Source organism: Etheostoma spectabile, chromosome 3, assembly GCF_008692095.1.
Source record: "Etheostoma spectabile isolate EspeVRDwgs_2016 chromosome 3, UIUC_Espe_1.0, whole genome shotgun sequence".
NCBI lineage: Eukaryota > Metazoa > Chordata > Actinopteri > Perciformes > Percidae > Etheostoma > Etheostoma spectabile.
This window is the reverse complement of record NC_045735.1, coordinates 13,698,109-13,718,895: the sequence shown is the minus strand read 5'-3', so window position 1 is coordinate 13,718,895 and position 20,787 is coordinate 13,698,109. Positions and strand designations below refer to the sequence as shown.

Below are 20,787 nucleotides of genomic sequence, written 5' to 3'. Positions count from 1 at the left end.
CTGTCATTTGATGCCTTTTGGAGATTTTTCCATCTTTTATTTTTATACTTTATTAATCCCACAAGGGGAAAATACACTTTACACTCTGTTGTTATTACACACATTACTTGGCTTCTTTATGCACATTAATAAATTTTTTTACCTGGGGTGCCCAAACTTTCAAACCCCACTGTTTCGTATGTATGTATGTATGTATGTATGTATTAGAGGATGGATACCCGACCCGAGCCCGACGGGACCCGACGGGACCCGACGGTACCCGACGGGCTGGGCCGGGTTCGAACAGATTTTTAGAAAGGATGCTCGGGTTTGGGTCGGGCTCGGTCACATCAGCGCGATAAGGCATTGAACATTTTGAATTTACAACAGCTTATATGTAGGTAATGGCGCTTGTTGCCCGTGGTGCATTGATGCGCTCATCTGTTGACATTTCCGAATGCCTTCCTACAATTGCTTAATAAAGGCGGGCTTTCCACACAAACAAACGTACATGTGTCATTAGTATGAGAAACAAATGCGATTTTAACTGTTGCGGGCTCGGACATAAATATTTTTTTTTTTTTTTTAAGTTATTTTTTCGGGGTTTTATTCCTTTATTTTAGACAGGACAGATATGTATGTGTGAAAGGGGGAGAGAGAGAGGGGGGAGCGACATGCAGCAAAGGGGCCACAGGCCGGACTCGAACCCGGGCTCGGACAGAAAAATCCGGCCCGATCCGCACTCTAGTATGTATGTATGTATGTATGTATGTATGTGTATGTGTATATATATATATATATATATATATATATATATATTTATTTAAAAATCAAGATTTGTTTTAGAATCTACAAACAACTGGTAAATAACTGGTATATAAAGATGCACTATCAAAAGATAGAGTTTTTTGATAAGGAATTACATAATCAATTGTTAAGCAAAAACCCAAAACGACCGTTGTGTCAACTTGAAGCTTAGGTTTGGTTAAAATGTGTAAAATGTAAGACTTAGTGTGGGCGGTTCTCACCTCGGGCAACTGTGGGATCTGAATCAGCCTCTTGAAATACTGCAAGTTACTGGAGCGATAGAACAGACTCTTTAATCTGAAACAGAGAGACAGAGAGTTTAGGACAGACCAAGGAACAGATAGAACATCAGAGAGAGACTAAAGTCTGAAGAGTGTGACATTGTAAACGTCATTCAACACGTTACTAAAAGCTCAGTCCTCAGGGTTACACTCAGAGTGAAACCGTGACCGGCTGGGTTTCTGCAAATGAACTTCATACTTCTTAAACTGTTCCTGGAAGCGATCTCTGTGGCCCTGGAGAGTGTCTGCTGGAAGGCCTGCAAGCACACACAAAATACAAACATGTCAGTGCTCGGACACCAAAGCTGTTTGTTTATACAAACATCTTCTTTTCAGAAACTGAGAAAAGGCTTCTTGAAACTGAATTGCATGCATGTTTGAGTTCATCCAGCAGAGCTGTGAAAGGTTTCACAATAGAATAGAAATGTATTTATTTGAAACAGGGACAACGCACAGATAAACATTAAAATTGTAAAACAAGAGAATATGGCTTGAGCCAGGTTATAGCAACAATTGCTAATTTCCATCTGTAGCCCCTGGGCAGGTATGACAATTATAAAAATAGCAGGAGCCAAAGGGTCTGAAAAAGCTTTTAACTCTGAGGAGAGCATCTTTAAATCTTTGAAGAAAAGTGTCACACATTATTTACACACATTAGTTCTGTACTGCAGGACCTTTAAGCGTTAAAGGTGAAAATCAAAACTGTGAGTGACTTAATAGAGTTGGTGGCCTTTACCAATTTCTTTGTGTTAAAAATGTTTCACAAAAGGGAATTCATGAGTGGTTCAGACCTGTCTTACAAGTCATGTACAGACAGTATTTATAAGTTGAAATCAATTATAATAAAATATAACAATTAAATTAGGCTAATGCAATATTAATATTCTGTTCACCATATTATCATTATCATGGCTTGCCGATTTAGTTTTTTTATGATTATATTGGCATAATGTACGTTTGCTGCTGTAACACCGTAATTTCCCATTTTTTGGGATCAATAAATATCTATCTACCTATCTATCTATCTATCTATCTATCTATCTATCTATCTCTAAACTTTTACTTTTGCCACAGAAAGATCAAAGCCTGTTTTAATATTTTCTTGAGTAATTGTATCAGGTCCCATAATAATGACCGGAGCTGCGAATATCAGTCGATCAGAGAAAAAAAAACAAAAAAAAACGAGAATTATCTTGATAGTCGGTAAATCATTAATGTAATTTTATAAGCCAAAATGCCAAATATGATCTGGTTCCATCTTCACAGATATGAGAATTTGCTTCTTGATTTGATTATATATGATGGTAGATGGTTTGGTATTGGACTGTTTGTCAGATAAAACAAACAATTTAAGGACATCACTTTTGGTTTTGTAAAGTTGTGATTGGCATTTTTCACAACCTCTATACCTTTTGTAGAATAAATCGTGAGAATACTCGTCAGATTAATTGATAACGAAAATAATTACTTCCGCACTACTGACTTTGTCATGTTTTTGTCCACTGACTTCTAATAGCAGGACTTAACTTATAACTCGTGTGAAATTCAGCTTTTTACTCTCGTGTGACATTTTTTTTGCGAATGAAACTTGTCCATAAATGAAAGGGAACTTTATTCATCAGTTATGAGAAATTGGTTATGCTAATGATAAAAATCCCATGAAAGTGCACCTCCCTTATGAACAGGTGGCAATTATCAGGTTGAAATGAGCGCTTTATGGCAAATTAAGGCAGTTTGTAATAAGAGACTTTTCAAATAAGGTTTGAACTCTATTACTACTGAGCCTGTAGTTGCGGTGCAGTTTGACCAACAGACGTGTGTGTCACTCACAGGAGTGCAGCTTAAACAGCAGCTTGACGGTGTAGTCATACAGGTGGCTGCTGTCCAGGATGACTTGGATGAGGGGGGCCAGGCGACACTGGCCCGCCGCTGTCACTGACACCGACCGAGACATGTCTAGAGAGCTAAATACTGGGGAAGGGAGAGAGAAACACATACCCGATCAATGGATCTCTTCAGTGCATCCATATCTACCCACACAGAGTCATGTGAACCCATCAGGTTTCATTACAAACACACCACACATGCACACATCATCAATTATTAATGCAAACGTAGCAAGACAGTCATGCACAAGCCTTGTCAATCATGAATTTTTTATGAATCAATCAAGTTGTTCTGCAGTTATCTCAGCCACTAAAATAAACTGATAAAATGGCTGAAAGCAGCAAGAAGCTCACTCTTGCTCATGGGAAGAAAAAAAAATGCAGGGAAAAGGTTTGAAGTGGAGCAGCAACCTGAACACTAACAGGATTGTCTAACTCCTTCTCTGCCTCCATCATCACGCCCCTCTTTCATTTCCCTGCCACCCTCTCACACCACCCCTAAAGCCTGAAGAGCCTCTGTGCACTGCGGAGGTGTGGTTTCCTGAACAGCTAGAACGAACGAACACACACACACACACACACACACACACACACACACACACACACACACACACACACACACACACACACACACACACACACACACACACACACACACACACACACACACACACACACACACACACACACACACACACACACACACACACACACACACCTCTTTACCCCTGAATGACGTTATGCTTTCAAAATACATCAGACATCAGACTAGACGAGGAAGATGACGAGGGCTTTGAGAGTTGGGTGTGAGGTGACACAGACTCTAACGCGTTTTTGTGTATGTTTAGTGGCATATCAGACTCATATGAAGAAAAGTTTGTTTTAAATATGAAGAGAGACATAATTTCCCTTGAGAAAGCAGAAACAATAATAAAAATGAAGAGCATCATACACTGAAACAAGAATGTAATTTTCTCCTGTTCAGTTATGAACAGGAGTGCAAAGCTTTCCAAGCATTTCTTCTGAGCTCCTGGTCACATCCCAGCCGTCTATTTTTAGTCCTGTCCATACTTTAAAAGACATTAACCCAGGATGACTCACCCAGACAACATTGGGGCTACAGTCTGGGTATCTAACCACTAATAGCTGTCAGAGTGTCTATTTCTGTGCACCATTATGAACAGTACACCTATCAGTCAGACTGTGTCTTCCTGTCTGTGTATCATCAAAGTGTGTGCGTGTGTGTTAAATCATGCTCTGGCTCTGATAAGCACAGCTGGTAGCTTACCACCCAGGAAGAGGTTGAGCTCACACTCCAGGTAGTCAAACATCTCTACTGTCAACTGGAAGCTAAAAGAGGAGAGGTACAGAAAGAGAGATGACAGTTTTTACATGATTTCAGCCAACACACAAATGTTTTATCTTGTCATAGTGGTAATAATTTGATCAAGGAGTGGAAGAGAGTGTTTACATTGGTTGACCGATTAATTCTTCTCACATGTCAATACCACTGTTGTTCCAAATAAAATGACCTGAAAGTATCAAAAAACTTGGTTCTTCAGTTTTTGCAGATGAGTGTTTTCCTGGTAATCTTGAATCAACACCATTACTTAATTTCCTTCCCACATTCTGACTGGCTGAGTAATGGTCAAAGCAGGAGAAAAATACCCTAAACTAGAAGGGCACTGTAGCAGCCCAATACTGCAGCCAAGGCATGCCCTATTTCACAATGTTAATGCAGTGCAAATCTTCCCGGTCGGGAACGCATTTTTCCAGTATTACAACACTACATGAATGCAGCACAAATGCACACAAATGGCGCAATGCTAACAAAAGCAAAAAATAATTTGTGTATCTGCCCTGTGTTTCGGATTTGCTCCAAAATTGTAACAGGCTCCTCCTTGGCCCATGCTACACCCTTCTACCAACAGACAAACCAAGGCAAAAACATTACGCCCTTGGAGGAAGTAATAATAATAATGCACACCTGTAACTCTATAGTACAATGGGTCCAAACTTGGGAATACATCTCCACAAAATGATTCCTTTTTTTCAGACTTTTCCTATATTTTTGCAAACATCAGAATGCTTTTACTTCTTCAGGCCTCTGAAAATTTAAATTTAACAACATAAGGAAACCCTCTCTCTAGTTTGGCATAGAAGATATTAAAAGAGGTAACTGTAGCAGCCCCGGAATACGTTCTTGTGGCTCTGTAGCATTACAAATAATGAATTCATCCGATTACATTTTATTTCACACAGTTTGAGATATAACACTGAAAGCCATTAATATCTGGATCCTGGGCTTAGGCCGGCAATAACCACAAAAAACAATAACGACAGGCAAGGCATCAGCAGCATGCCATACTCACAAGTTGTTAACGTCGTTCTCTCCAGCCTCATCCAGCTGTCTATTTGACATCTGGAGGTTGCCGGGAAAACGAGGGTTCTAAAAAAGAAGACAACAGGAGGATGTTCAGCCGTTCTGATGTCCATCTGAGACAAACACATGAGTAGTTTACAGGCATAATCTACTGTTTATAACCATTAACATTGTACTTTTAATATATATATAATTCATGCTATAATTCATGCATAATTCATTTGGAGTTGTGTTTGTGTCCATCTGATGAATTTGAGTCCAATAATTTACTCAGAAACAAATCCTCAAAAACATAGCTGGCTCTTTAGCTGCTATATAATGCTCCTCTGGGTTTACCAGCTAGCTGTGTCTGTCTCCTGTTTGGTGCTGAGCAGGTAGAGTACAGAGAGTTTTTCGATGAGATCGGGGAGAATGAACCAAACCGGTACAGTTGTTGGCAAGAAAACCAAAATGATGAGCTGGAAAAGTCTTTATAACGCTGTGTAAAGCAGAGGGCATGCTTCTCTGTGGTTTTATCACTATAAGTTCCCCTTTTTACAAACCAATAATCATGTGATCCACTGTTAGTATTGTTTATTATTAATTGCTTTAAAGGATTGAAAAGAGTGATGAAATGTATTTTCCCTTTAGGGGATCAATAAAAGTATTGTCTTAATGTCTGAATCTGAATACTTTATATACGCAAGTTTACTAGAAACTCTTTGAATCCCTCAGGCAAATGTGTTCTTTGGACTTTGAACTGCTCCTGTGCACTTTGTCTCACAAGTTAACGCTAATTAAAACAAAAACCTGGCACTAAATTGAACTGTTTGACTTTGGATTTACATAAAACTGCAACACAAATATATATATGGAAACCCATTCTTGTTTCTCTGCAGCCTAAGATTATATGAAGTGTAATGTTGGGCAAGTGTGAGGACTCCAAAGATCCCGCTGCAATAATTCTGTTTTGAAAATAACCCTAACATATGTTAAGGCACCCTGTTTCTGTTGAAATATGCATGTGGGCAGTAGATTATTTAGCAAGTAAAATTTACCCAAGCAGATATTCTTTTTAGTTCACCAGCTCTTTGATTTGTTAATATGAGACTGTTTTCACAGAAGCTGACTGTTGATTAATTGACCTCTATCTAGTGTGTGACGAGAGAATTTGTATTCCTTCCTCTGTGAGCTCAGTGTTTTTTTTAAATACATTGTGTGAGGCGTCTATATCAACCTGCATGCTGATAAGTAAGTGACAAACTGAACAAATACAGGGTACAGAGGTGAAATAAAAAGTTGATTAATGGTTTCCTCTGGCAAAGTGTCACTTTACTCTTTTGATTCCCATGATACATCTCGGGAAACTGTCCTCTAACACTGCCCTGACCCTTGGGTAAGAATTAGCCGTCAGCGGTGCAAAAACATCATCATCTTGTGATAGTATCAACACTGCCTCTCTGTCGGAGCACAGCTCTGCTCTGCTGTCTCATGAAAAGACTACATTAAAGATTCTAGAGAGGCCATTAGTGTAAAAGCCCCCCCCTAGCAGAGATATGCTGGCACTAAAAAGAGAGTCTGAGACAAAGATAATGAGTGATGGGAGAGACTGGCGCTGGGTTTTATAGGCCAATATGACTCACTTTGATGTGAAACTCCATTTTGGTGATGAGCAGTTTGAGGTAGATGCTGCACAGCTTCCCATAGCCTTCACTCAGGTGACCCTGGGGTGGGGGAGAGAGACATTAAGATTAAGAGCAGAGACATGATCAAAAGGTAGAAAATAGTCTTCTCTTCTTGGAGGACTTGCAGCTTTTGCTGGTGAAAGAAAACTGAGGAAGCAAATCATTTGGTGTTTTTAGGAAATTTGTTGTGACACTTTGGTTGAAGGCATCACATAGTAAACTTGAAAAGAGTGAGCAAAGACTAGCCATATTCAGTTCAGGTTCAGTTCAGTTTACTGGGTGTAAAAATGTCTGTGTGGACAAGTTGAATAAGAGCAGTTATTTGGCCAATTTGCTTCTCACTTCCTTTTTCCTTGAGCTTGGGAGCCTTGCGGGTGGTGATGACACAACAGGAGAGGCCACCACCCTGGTCACAGGGACCAACTTCCTGTATTCTCCTGCATTGTGACTTTAGCGAAAACGGAGTAATAAAAAAACATCCAGGAATACAGAGCAAAGCGGGGTCTCCACCCGTACGTTGCTTTAGACTGCTCATATTGTGCGGCTTTAATGGACTGCATTCCGTAGAGGTAGGGCTGGGCACTATGGAGAAAATCAAATATCACCATATTTCTGACCAAATACCATGATATCAATATTGCGACAATATTGTAGGGTTGACTATTGGTGCTTTCACAAAATATTTACACAATAAGATATGAATTAAATAACCATCGGTAATTTGGATTTAATGACTAAGTGGGTAAAGGCAAATAATAGAACTGCTACAACAGTCTAATACGTTCCAAAAATGACATCCTTTTACTGTAATGTAGCCTTTCAAACCAGGAAAAGACAACGCGTATGCCATATTACGATATAACAATATCCAAAATCTGTCTCAAAGTCTCATATCATGATATTGATATAATATTGAAATATTGCCCAGTCCTTTGTACAACTTTACACAATAAACCCTGTTAATTTCTTCAGAGGTGTCATCAATAATGTGAAGAGCGTTGCACTCTCTTAGATCAATGCAAATGTTATCTTCCAATGAGGATTACACAGAAACCACGTTTCATTTTTAGCTCTGCCACCTTAAAACAGGTGAGAGAGGGGATTCCCCTCTGAGAAGCTAGCAGACTAGCTTATGTAACACTACTGTCTGTTAGCCACAACATGTAGCTGGCAGGCATGGTGTTCTGACAGTCACACTTGGCATGCTTTTACATGGCTTTGTCCATCACAGGACACAATGCCGGTCACTCCAACAGCGGCTGGCTGACCAAAAAAAACGAGGAGGACAGTTGGTGGCTGTACTGTGATCATGCTAATAAACAAAATACAAGCATCTTTAATTACAAATCTCCTTATTTTTAGGGTACATCATCCAACATTGCTACTGCATGGTACTTGGCCACAGTCCAATTGTGATGTCAGAAAAGGTGTTTTCCACCTGCTGTCAAAAGCCACACTCGAATAAGTTTTTTTGAATTACAGGGGCTGGCTCAGTAATAGACAATTATTATTAATATGGAAGGAAAATATGTTTTAACACAAAATGCATTATTTATCCATCTTCAAATCAATTGGTATTCAAAATACAGAGTCCCCATTAGAGAAGATCCCCTATATCATAAGGTCCTTTTTGTGACTGTATGTTGTAATGTGACCAGATTAATATAATACTGTGTCCTTACCCACATCCTGCTCATATCAGTTAAATCCGCCTTGTTCCTCATGGAGTCCTTTATCACCTAGAAGGACATCAGCGGAGACAGAGGGAGGAGGACCAAGAGGGGGAGAAGAGTTCATAAAGCAGGACTCATCAGGGATAAGTAACTAACTGGAGATGAGGTGTGACATAAATTGAAGAATGAATCATTAGTGAAATTTCACATGAGGCTGATCTGTTTAATGATATGTGAGTGAAAATGGTTACAGTGTTACAATATTGTCCTCTTCACGTACGTTTGGATGGCCATCTCGCAGCAGCTTGTGGAAGACGTGGCAGAACTTCCAGCAGAGCACCGCGTTGCTGGAGAGAGGGAGCCGGTTGACCGCTGCCCAGAAAGTGTGGGCGCCTTTCTCATGATGGGTTCCCAAGATGCAGGGTGACGGGGCTGGTCAAGGGTCACTTGGTTATTATAGTGCATGACATAACATTTTTTCTGTGTGGCATTAGTCTGACTCATGACCAATGTTACTGTTGTTGTCTTTTTTTTTATAATCTTTACCAATCTTCATACATAAAACATGTTTAATTCAGATGGTATTTTTAAAATCCAACTTGCATGTTCTTTAATATTTAAAAAACACACTTTTTTGAAAAGTTAAAAATCAAAAATAATGAGCTCCAGATATTTTGTATTAGTTCCCACTCTCCCTGGGACTCTGCAGACTCCAAACAACTACATTAACTCTGCAGCAGAGCCACATGAAGACGATGGGGTTACACTAAGTTTATTGTTTTGATCTTGCACTAACGTAACCCTGCAGGCACACACACACACACACACACACACACACACACACACACACACACACACACACACACACACACACACACACACACACACACACACACACACACACACACACACACACACACACACACACACACACACACACACACACACACACACACACACACACACACACAGAGGATATTCCTGGCATGCTTCTCTTTGACAGCGACCTCCTGTGTGTTGATGGCCTTATTGATGCTGACAGCCTGTAAAGAGGAGGAAAGAAAGGGCAGAGGAGAACAGAGGAGAAAATGGAGAACACAAATCAGCATCATTTTTCCACGATGATCATAGAAAATGTTTTCAAAGTTGTTGTTTTTTAAACAACATTTCAGAAAAATGTTTTTTTACCTTTCTTACGAATCTGAAATATGAAAAAAAGTCCCTGGTACTTGCTAACCGGTACTTTTTTAGTACCACCTCAGTCGAGGTTCCAAGTGAGCTGAGGCAATACCAAAAGGTGACGTGAAGACCTGCAGACTAGTGAATGGTTGATGAGAATCGTCACCAATCACTGTCATCATCGCTAGCGACAGACGGGGGTGTCCTGAATAAACCTGCCGTGTTTAAGTAGTTTATCCAGCAGTTTGTTTTTTTAAACTAAATTTGTCTTCTGGTTGTGGCGACAGCCACATGCCGAGAATCAAAAACAACACACCTTTGACGTTCTGTGTATGTGTCGCATTAGGTCACGGCAGTTTCCTGCTATGAAGACCAGCCACACTCGCCTGAGGCGGTACTAATCTGCAATGGAAAAAGGAGGAAAGGGCACCACGGCCGAGTCAAGTCGAGCAGGTACCATGCAATGGAAAAACGCCATTCATGTTCCACCTGCAGAACACAGTCACTACCTTGACTTAGGGAGAAGTGACAGAGCATGTTGAGTGTATGTAGGAGGGCAGGGGGCGTCTTTGCGCCCACAAAAAACACTTCATTATTCTGGCTTAATTGTAGAATATGGGATCATAAAATAGAAACAATCATGTTTTTTGGCTCTACTGAGAGTGTGGACAGAAAGCAATCACTGAAACAAATAGATTCCATTTCCAAGCCAGAAGCCTGCATTTCCAAAGAAGAATTTAGGACTGTAACCAGGCAGACCGAATGAGATAGTACCAAAAGTTGCTCCCGTGGGGATAATCAGAGGAATATCTTTCTGTGCTGTGATATCTACTAAGAAATGTTGGCCAGATTAAAATTGAGCCCCCTCCAATTTTAGCTCAACTTAAAGTATCATCTAACTCTTCTTACAAAAACTTAAGATTTTTGATGCTTACATCCTGCAGACAGTTTTGAATTCATACTGATATGCACAATTAGACAGCAATCAGGACTATTACAAAGTTGTTGTGGTTTGATTTTAACAGGCTGACGTACAGCCACCAGTAAGGTTTTGATGTTAGCTGCTGCAGAGTTTGTAGTGTTGGTAGGTGATTCCCCACAGTGAGCATTAGTAATAGTTGTTGGTTGCAACCCCTTATTTTTTGGGGTTTATTCATTTTGATAAAACGATAAAACTGTCTGGTGTATTATAAAAAAATAAGATGAAAGATTTATGCTAGCAGCTCTGTAGGGCTGTACTAAGTGTACTTGTACTATGGCAATTTGACAATGATAACATGTCAATGTTGAGCAAGTATAATGTTTACCATGTTTAATCATTGTAGTTTAACATGTTAGCATGCTAACATTTGCTTTTAAGAACTAAACACAAAGTACAGCAGAAGCTGATGGGACCGTCATTTTGCAGGTATTATGTCATGAACCAAAGTATTTAACAAAATAAAATTCTGACCAGATGATTGTGCTAGTTGACAAGTTATCGTCAACTAGCACATTTATTAATATAAAAAGGTATTACCCATTACCTATTATTACGTGCAACCTATTTACTTTGGCCTTCTGTTACCTCTTCAGACTCACTGTGGACAGTTATAAAACCTGAAATATAGTATCTATAATTCAAACATTCTTCTTCCTAAAAACCTAGTCCCCACAACTGGACTGCCGATAGTTTGATGAGAGATTCAGGAGTGTTTTGCTAGTAGCGGCTAATGTAGCCTCAAGCTGCTAGCCTCAAGCAGAGATGAGGAGCTACAGCGGTCTTTAAAGCTCACTTTTGTTTTAAATGGCATTCTATCCTGTCAACCTCATGTAGGTACTAGATTAAAATTCAGGGGATCACCAAAGTCAGAATGATTTATATTCTTGAGGCCATGAATGTATGTACAAAATGTCATGTCAATCCATCCAATAGTTATATCAGTCTGGACCAACTGACAAACACTGCCATCTATAGAGCCATGCTCCAAGCATGGCTAAAGATCTTGTACTTGTCCTTGTTTTGTTTTCTTGATGTTCCATCAAGGTTATGTTAAGCAGCCAAACAGGAAAGCTGTATGATGAAAAAAATATGTAAAATGTTCCGGCTAGAAGTTCCAGGCCGACATGGCTTAAGAGTTAAAGCTGTTTCAGATGCTTTTCAAAACAAAGTTGTCTGGAGCAGCATCTGGCTAACAAATTACGATGCACATGAAAGAAACTCAAATCACGAAAATCATACAGCTCAACCCCTAAATACAGAATATGCTCCTATATGCTGACGTTAAAAAAAAATGAAGCCATTATGCATGTTTTCATTATGGTTTGCATGGTAATCATGAACCGTGACTGTGGTTCCTGGGGTCAGCATAGGACAGGAGGCCTGTTTCATAATCTCACTTCCCACAGATGTCCTGAGTCTTCTCCTCCTCTTCCTGTATGTGAGCTGCCAGGACTGGTAGTTCACCGTAATCAATCATTGGAGAAGGAGAAGCATGTCAGGAGGGGTAGGACGAAGGCAGGAATAAAGTAGGGAAGAGGAAGAACTTGGGAGCCTTGGTAGCTATAGGCACAAACCCAACACACTCTGCTAAAATCATAAGTTAAATCTCTGAACCAGAACATCTGCACCCATCTGTAACCTTAAATATGCTAACAGGTGTCATGGCTGTTTTGAATCTAATATGTCCAGAGAATATTTTATTTGTAAAATAACATAAACCCTTCAACGACACCGCTCAAAACAAAAACTAAACTAGGATTTAAAAGAAATTCAGCTCCTGTCTTGTCTGAACAACAGCAGAGTGCATCATCCACATACCACTTCTGAATGACGAATCATCACCAGCTCCAGCAAGTTGGATTCATTTATGAGTGAGATTCAGATTAAGTCAAAGGAGCGGTTCACAAAAGCAAAGTTAGGGCAGGAGGAGGAATGTATGAATGAGGCTGCTTCAACGTCATCTACCCGCCTGCGCTCGGCTCGTAGTCCTGGCGATGACGAGGACACGCCGCAGGGTGTGTCGTAAACATGATGCCAGACTGACCACGCTTCCGCTCCTGTCATTAAACATGCACAATGTTGTTAAACATGACCATGAGAGCTACAAGTGCAACACCTATTGGGTTCTGTGTGACTCTGGCTGTGTGTGTGTGTGTTGGTGTGTGTACTGTAAAGGTCAAACACAGCAGGGATTATGCTGTCTTGTCCAGGCTGTGCAGAAGAGACCTGAAATGAGACTGTGGTCAAACCTACAGTCTGTGTCCTCTGATCGAGACCACAAGGGAAAGGTCACGGAGTTAAATTTGAGCATCTGCTTTGTAAGACGTTACACTTCCTGTTTACACATACAACAACTCACATTTACTTTCTTATCTCATCTTCACATTACATGAAACAACAGTGTTGCAGAACTAGTTCTGAGGGAATGTTAATAGCAGCTCTAAAGTTATTGGCAAAACACAGAGATACCTTGCACAGCTTCATGCCGAACACAAAAAGGCGTATATTATTATCAATGACACCACACATGTCCTTCATGGCAACTTTAAGATAATGCTATATGGACTCAATGTCAGATTGCCTGTTTGTTAAACTAATTAAATTTGGTTTAATTTCAGAAGCCATAAGTGGTGGGAACAATTATTTACTTGATGTATAGATTAAACTCAAGGTTCATTTGCTAAATTTTTCTGAAGCTTTTCTTATGAAATAATTTTGTAAGAAATTTTCGAGGAGTGAATTAAGCCTTTTTTTTTAACCAAGAAATGTTTCTATAAACCTATAAAACCACATGTTTTAGAGCTGGTTCCTGTTATTAAGTGTGATTTTTCTCTGACTGAAAGACTTTTGACGGTGTATCCGCCCTCATTTAGCATGGTGCAGTTAATAATTGCAACATCCTAGCTTCATAAAGCTAGCCAGTGCCTTTTCGGTGTTAGCGGGCTGCACTTTTCCCCCCCAAACACTGACAGACAACTGTACTGGTGGCTGTACGTCAGCCTGTTAATATCATTGTCTGTCAGAGATTATATTTCCAAAATCAAATTCAGTGTTTAACGCCGCCAAAACATTTGGCCAGAGTTTACACTCTGGCCACATCTGCCTTGCATTAGCAAAGAGGGAAATTACTTTTGTGTCATTTCCTGTCACTGTCCTGGTTGCCAATCTGTCAACATTATCTTGTGTTGTCATCAGCACAAGGGTCACGTAGTAAAAATGACACTCATAAAACGTTTTTATGTTTGATATTAGCTGAGCTTAAGCTTAGCTGAGTTTTCATCACTTTGTTTAAATGTTATGTTGTTTTAGCTCATTTTGCTTCCCCTTTCCTCTCCGCCACTTACGACCAAAAATCAAGGGATGATTGAGAAACTCGCAGTGCAACTGGTTCCCACGTGAGGATGACCCAATTAGCCCACAGAAAGACTTTGTACTTTGTGTTTGGGTTGAATGAGAGCGCCAGCTGCCTGGGACTCCTGGCATTGGCTGCTGGCATCAATGCATCAATGACCTATTAGCTCCTCGCAGTGCGGCCAGCTATGGAGACCAGCTGACAGAGTGAAACGATGAGAAATTAAATCAGAGGTGAGAAGCAGGTGATGATGAGGATGAAAAGCAAAAATCAGCTCTGTGGGATCAGCTCTTTGCTCCTGAACTTCCTTCCTCATGCTTTCCATTCACCCTTTCAACACGACAGCCAACAGTTTAAATAAGGACGTATTCAATTCATCGCCAGCTGAAGACAAAACTCCTTTTTGCATCTTGGTATCTACAAAAACATCTTTTTTTTTTCCTCCACAGCTTTGCTTTTGAACAAAAGTGTTATTGATACATTGTTGAAAGCATGTTAAGTTAAGCCTGGCAAGCTCCAAACGGCCCTTCTGTAGAAAGCAGGGCATTGATATGCTGATCATAGCCTGGCTGTGTCCACTGAAGGGTCAGTGCACAAAGCCTGGAGAGAGGAAGCATCTTCAGCCTGCTAAATGAAACAGCCCTCGCTCATCGATTCACTTCCCCACCCTTACTCCTCTAACTAGTCGCAAGAGCTTGTGACTAATGCATGCCTTGGCAAATTGATGTCAACATTAGTCTTGGAGATATGTCATCGTATCATGGTCACCTCATGATGGTAGCAGAGAGAAAAAAGCAGTGTTTTTGGTTATTTTTGTCTCATCTATGTCATCATTAATCTTGAGATAAACCTGTAGCCAGAAGTGAAAATTCAATGCAGAGAAAATTCTGATTTAGTTCGGATTTAAATTCTCATGGTCGAGGAGGCGGAGGAGGTATCCTTGTGTGACCCCAATGATTTAGTATGGGAGTGAAGTGATTAATCTGAGTTACAGCACTATGATTACATGACCCTAGTCATTTAGGTCTAGAGGGACGAGGACACAGAGCCGGGAGCACCCTTGATAGTCTATCATACATATAATGCGTCTATCCCGCAATCTTTTTAGCTAAACAAATTTATCAGCTTATCATTTCTGACTGGCTCTTGCAAGTATTTAATCACAACGTCAAGACTTAGGTACTGTACTTACCCAATGTATCTCCAATGTTTTTGCAAGATTTCCTTCCCTTGATTTATCAGCAGTTTTTGTGATTTGCTGTATCTGTGGGGTTTTAAATGTATTTGGACTAGAGCTTAAACAATCAGTCCATTAATCGATTAGACAGCTTATTAAAGGGGAACTATTTTGAGGAATGATTAATCATTTGACTGGTTACCTCATCTTCAATATGACGATTTGCTGCTTTTCTCTGATTTAGGTTACTCTAAATTAGGGCTGGGCAATATGTCGATATTAAATCGATATCAATATATTGCACAAGATATTGTCTTAGATTTTGTATAATGTTATATCGTAATATGGCCTAAATGTTGTCCTTTCCTGGTTTCACAGGCTGCATTACAGTTAAGTCATGTCATTTTCTGAACTTACCCGACTGTTCTAGCTGTTCCAATATTTGTCTTTACCTAGTTAGTTAATATATCCACATTTTGGGGATTATTTATCTAAAATGTCATTGGTAAAATATTTTGTAAAAGCACCAATTGTCAATCCGACAACAACGTTGCAATATCGACATTGTGGTATTTAGTCAAGCATATTGTGATATCTGATTTTCTCCATATTGCCCGGTCCTACTTTAAATAAAATATGTTTAAAATAAACAAGTTATCTGAAGTTGTCACATTGGGCACTGAGAAATGGTGATGGGACATTTTTGGGGAAATTTGTATCTAAAGTTTTCACCCACATCTCTCCAAAAAGAACTATGCATGTGAACTGCATTTAACAAGTATAATTGTAAGAAAAAGCACAGGCATGCACAGAAGTTGATGAAAAAACGTACAGAGAAAAATGACAAAGTGCAGTACCTACAACCCTCAAACACATCGTTGAACTCCATCTATATTATGGGTCTAAATTTAGACGTACAGGATGTTTATCCAGTACACTATTTGATACCATTACAAGCCCTGGCATTCTCTTTTGCCAAGCACTTGCCACAATGGAGATCTAAAGACTGTAATTTATAAATAAGGAAATATTTGCATTGAACGTGTGTGTAGAATCTTCATTCTTAAATATTTTCTTCCTTATCCAAAGTTATCTTTTAAACCTCACCAATCCAAACTGTTGATAAATAATTACAATTCTACCTTTCCATTTAACAGTGAGCTTTTGAAACGTTTGAGAATTAAGTGTAAATGAATGGTGGTTCACTGCTGCGGAGACTTGTCCAGCGACTGTACTGTACTGTACAGGGGGATGGGTGTACAGCGAGAGGATGAAGGTAGGAATGACAACAGGAGACATGCACGGCCGTCTATGAATGCAGCAGCCCTGTAATGCTGACGTGCTGCCGTAAAGGCACGGCCATTGTGGCTGACGTACTGGGGGTAGAGGTGGTAGTGGTGGGGAGGGGTGCAGGCGCTCAGTCAGGCTTCCTGTCTTGGCACACCCTGCACTGCCCATTTCCTGCCTGCTGAAAAATGCCCAGCTATAAACCTTGCTCGGCTGACCCAGACAGCACCCGAGCAAGTCAGTCAGGCCGAACACTTCATTCCTTCTACCCTCTCACATTTCCTGTCAGATTCTTCCAGGTGTCTTTAAAGGGACACCGCGGCTTATAACAACTTCTTGGGTCTTATATTTGGAACTCTGGCTTTTAGTTATGAATAGAATCGTCCTTGCAAAAGTAATTATTGAGATCTTGGAACAAGGGCACATCCCAAACAGGGGGCAACAGACATGAGCAGTCAGATCTCCTCTAAGACCAAGAAAAAAGTTGATTTCCTTTTCAAGCTAAGCTGAGTGTACTCATTACGTCACTCTTGTGTGTGTAAGTACATTGAGAAGCTGTATATAGTATTGATAATTAAAACGGCATTAGCTATGATGCAACTAAAACCAAAGGGTCCCCCATACAATCAAATCTAAACAAAATTTTAAAAAGGGAAGGAAGGTTTGACGGTTCAACATGCACGTCCAAAAATAAACGCTTGAAACCGAAAGCTAGCCTCACCACAGTGTGTTTCACATAAACACACATCTTCCCACACCATGAAATGGCACTCTTTACAAACAAATACCAAAAAAAAAAAAAGAAATCACAGAATAAATGGAAAAGTGTTTTGAGCCCAAACATTTTTCCAAAACTAACTCCACCCAATTCCAAAGGTCACTCCTCTTAACAGAGCCCTCTGTGTTGCTTGTTTAAGGACTATTTTACGTATTGCATTTGACATGAACATCCGCTCTCCTACAATAGTCACTCCACGCCTCTTAAAAAGGAGCCTGACCCGTTTTGTTTTTAGAACGGCTATTTTCCCTATGCACATGAATGCACGCAGGGAAAGACACAGCAGTGAGAAGGAACATTACAAACTCACAAAAGGTCATGTTATACGGCCTTCATTTGAAGGATGTGAGGCAGTTTGCATATTGATCTGCACCATTATCAGCTCAGTGAACAGAATCTGCATTGCAAGTAATAGTTCTGCTCATAAGTGATGGTGAAACATCTGTGTTGTCTCTATTAGCGTTGTTACAATCATGCAGGCTGGCCAGCTGAAATGACTCTCAGACTGTAGCTGGGAAATGGTTTTTCATAGAATGCACAGAGCACCTTCCATCCCTTTAATAACACTACATTTAGTGACAGAGCCATGCCCAGTGGGATGACGCCATCTCTCAAGAACCCAATAAAAAGCATGAAAACATAGTGCTTTAGAATATTTGCAATGTGTGACCTCAGAGCACTGGGCTTCTGTTCTTGAGGGCAGAGGTGGAGGGCAGCAGCTGGATAAAGACACACACACGATGCTGAAGGCCAGGCCGCAGCATAATTAAACTCTCCGGCCCACACCCCCATGGCAGGTTTACGAGCCTGTCCTAATAGGACCGCTTTCTGCAGCCTGGTGTGAAGGAGTCTCGGTTCTAAAGCTCAACTTCCTGCAGGACCGGTGATGTCATGACGACACATTATAAAAGGAACATCTGTGCAGTTCAGCGAGGCTCTAAACACGTGAATATCACGGTTTGTGTGTGTGCGGGGGTGCGTTTTCCTAAAGGACTTGATGGATTATGTTGCGATCTGACAAAAGTTAAATAGCCACACAAAAGTAAAACCCCTGCAGCCAACAGACTGTTGTCAGTGTTTTTTCTAAGCCCTGCAGTCTATTTGACCGGCAACTGCCAGCTCAATTTGTTACATTTGTTCAAGGAATCTTTTGATGTGCATCGTTAGAGACTTTACATGTCAATCAGGGATGACACTGTTCCCTCCTCTGTACATACATTGTGCCTAGATTACAGATAAAAGTGTATTTTCCTTTATCTTAGCCCTTATAATGCATTTCTGTTTACTTGTTACATAGGGCTGCACAATTAATCACAATTCATTGAAATCGCAATGTGGACTAGTGCAATATCCAAATCTCACGGGGGGCGCAATATTTGTTAAAGGCAAAAAATGTGTCAAACCATTCTTAATTCAGTATTGTGGTGCTGCACAGATGTCCCGGCCTAGAAATTGTTTCCTACAGACGTATATATACACATATATATATATATATATATATATATATATATATATATATATAAATATATAAGAAGATAGCTGTATATCATTCGAGCTATCTATATAGAACACACCCACACACGCACACACACACACACACACACACACACACACACACACACACACAGTATATATATAAAAAAAAGTTTTTTAGTTCCTCAACACTCTTAAACCCAGCATGTATTTGGCTCACCTGTGCATCACCAACCTATATGCAGTGTTGGAATGTAGAGTCTGCTTGCTGACAAGGCTTACATCTATCAAGACTTTGTTTTCATACTACTGCGTCTCACTACATGCCAAAAAGCCAAAACATAGCAGCAGAAAGAAGGTGGAAATCAACCAAGCAGAACCGCTTTGAGGGGGTTCTGTTAGATTCACAAGACTTCTTTTCCACTAACATCCCTACGTGTGTCTCAAATAGCCTGTAAAGTGCAACCAAATGAAGATCCGCAGGAAGAGATTACCCACCACTACACCTACGCCATGTCTGCACTATATGTCCCGACTGACTTCATGTGGGCAGCTGGGATTAATTTCAGAAATCAGAGTCGTTTTCATGTTTCAGTTATCAAAATAAGCTGTCTGGATTCTGTACCTTCATACTTCATACATTTGCTACTATGAATGTGTACAATTTCTTCTTTTGTTTCTTAGAGTAATTCCTTTGATACAAACTTTCTTAGCTGAGGATCATTGGAAAGAGGACTATGAGTGTTCTTGTATCAGCCCACCCTCCCCCACATCTACTATAAAAAGGGCTAAAAGTACACCCATCCATCCATGTTGGCAGTGAAAGGCTTGTTGCTTTGGCTTATGTGCACCTGCTCCAGTACACTTTGGACACTTTAGCCAGCCTGTTAGCCTCTATCGCATCATTCACAGCACTCAAAGGAAAGGAAAATGAAATGCACACAAGATTTGAGTTGGGTTATCTTTTACGCACCATTAAATATTGTTTCTAATGTCCTGCTTGTATTAAAGACAATATACCATCTCACTTGACTTTAAATTAATACCTATTGTTTCTTTAATTTGTTAAACACGCTGGGAGCTACACAAACACACAGTGTCTTTGAGGTTTTTCTCCAACAAACATCAATACAATCTGCAATTTATATTACTGGCACATTTAAGATGTTCTTTGCTGAACTTTATTTCCACTAACCTGCAGCTGGAGACTGAGCTGTGTAAAAGGCACTGGGCAACAGAAGAGCACATCTCAGACATTTTCATGTCTTGTACCCCCAATTAGACTCAGTTAAAGCTATATAAGTCACGTATAACACGTCTTTGTACAGTTAAACCTGTGATCTCAGTGTCTTAATGTGATTATTTCCAATAAATTTAAGTGGATTTAAACTGTTCTTCTACTGAGCTGGGATCAGACCCCCTTCAAGAACCCTGTGCCCCTCATTGCTGCTCGGACCTTCAATAAAGTCCAAACTTCCTGTGCCCGCATTTATCTGCAATAATCGGCAACAAGTCCCCGCTTGCATTGAGCATAATATACAAGTAATCGCACAAACAGCCAGTGTGTGTGTGTGTGTGTGTGTGTGTGTGTGTGTGTGCGCAACAGGACTTCTCGGACACCACCCCCACCTCCACCTCCACCTCCAAAAAAGCATGCAAAGTCTCAGTGTATGTCCTGCTGCTGTTTTTTTTTAAAGATAACAAAACAAATCTTTTCTTCAGCACTTACGATTTTACTGAGATCCATGATCGTCCCCCAAAACGGCGAGTAAGGATCCTTGGAGCCAGAGAGGAGATCCGCTGTGTCCTAACGCGGAGTAATTAGTAACGGGAAGGCGACTGAGGCAACAAATGCATTTGCGAGGAGAAGGGGGTGTGGGGGGTGG

The 20,787-nt window shown here is 40.3% G+C and overlaps 1 protein-coding gene across 3 annotated transcripts in view; it reads right to left on the bottom strand.

Annotated features, from left to right (window-relative positions):
* Nucleotides 1-20,787, bottom strand: part of hip1 (huntingtin interacting protein 1) — a 53,891-nt gene that overhangs the window by 21,635 nt on the left and 11,469 nt on the right. For 2 of the 3 annotated variants that reach the window (XM_032512187.1, XM_032512188.1), the window contains exons 2-10: nucleotides 9,653-9,716; nucleotides 8,954-9,096; nucleotides 8,683-8,739; nucleotides 6,959-7,039; nucleotides 5,326-5,402; nucleotides 4,242-4,303; nucleotides 2,898-3,038; nucleotides 1,267-1,324; nucleotides 1,008-1,083 (exon numbers count right to left, since the gene is read on the bottom strand). In XM_032512187.1, the coding sequence (XP_032368078.1) occupies nucleotides 1,008-1,083; nucleotides 1,267-1,324; nucleotides 2,898-3,038; nucleotides 4,242-4,303; nucleotides 5,326-5,402; nucleotides 6,959-7,039; nucleotides 8,683-8,739; nucleotides 8,954-9,096; nucleotides 9,653-9,716 (759 nt within the window). Of the gene's footprint in view, nucleotides 1-1,007; nucleotides 1,084-1,266; nucleotides 1,325-2,897; nucleotides 3,039-4,241; nucleotides 4,304-5,325; nucleotides 5,403-6,958; nucleotides 7,040-8,682; nucleotides 8,740-8,953; nucleotides 9,097-9,652; nucleotides 9,717-20,630 lie in introns of all 3 variants that reach the window. The other variant, XM_032512189.1, reaches the window with a different exon arrangement.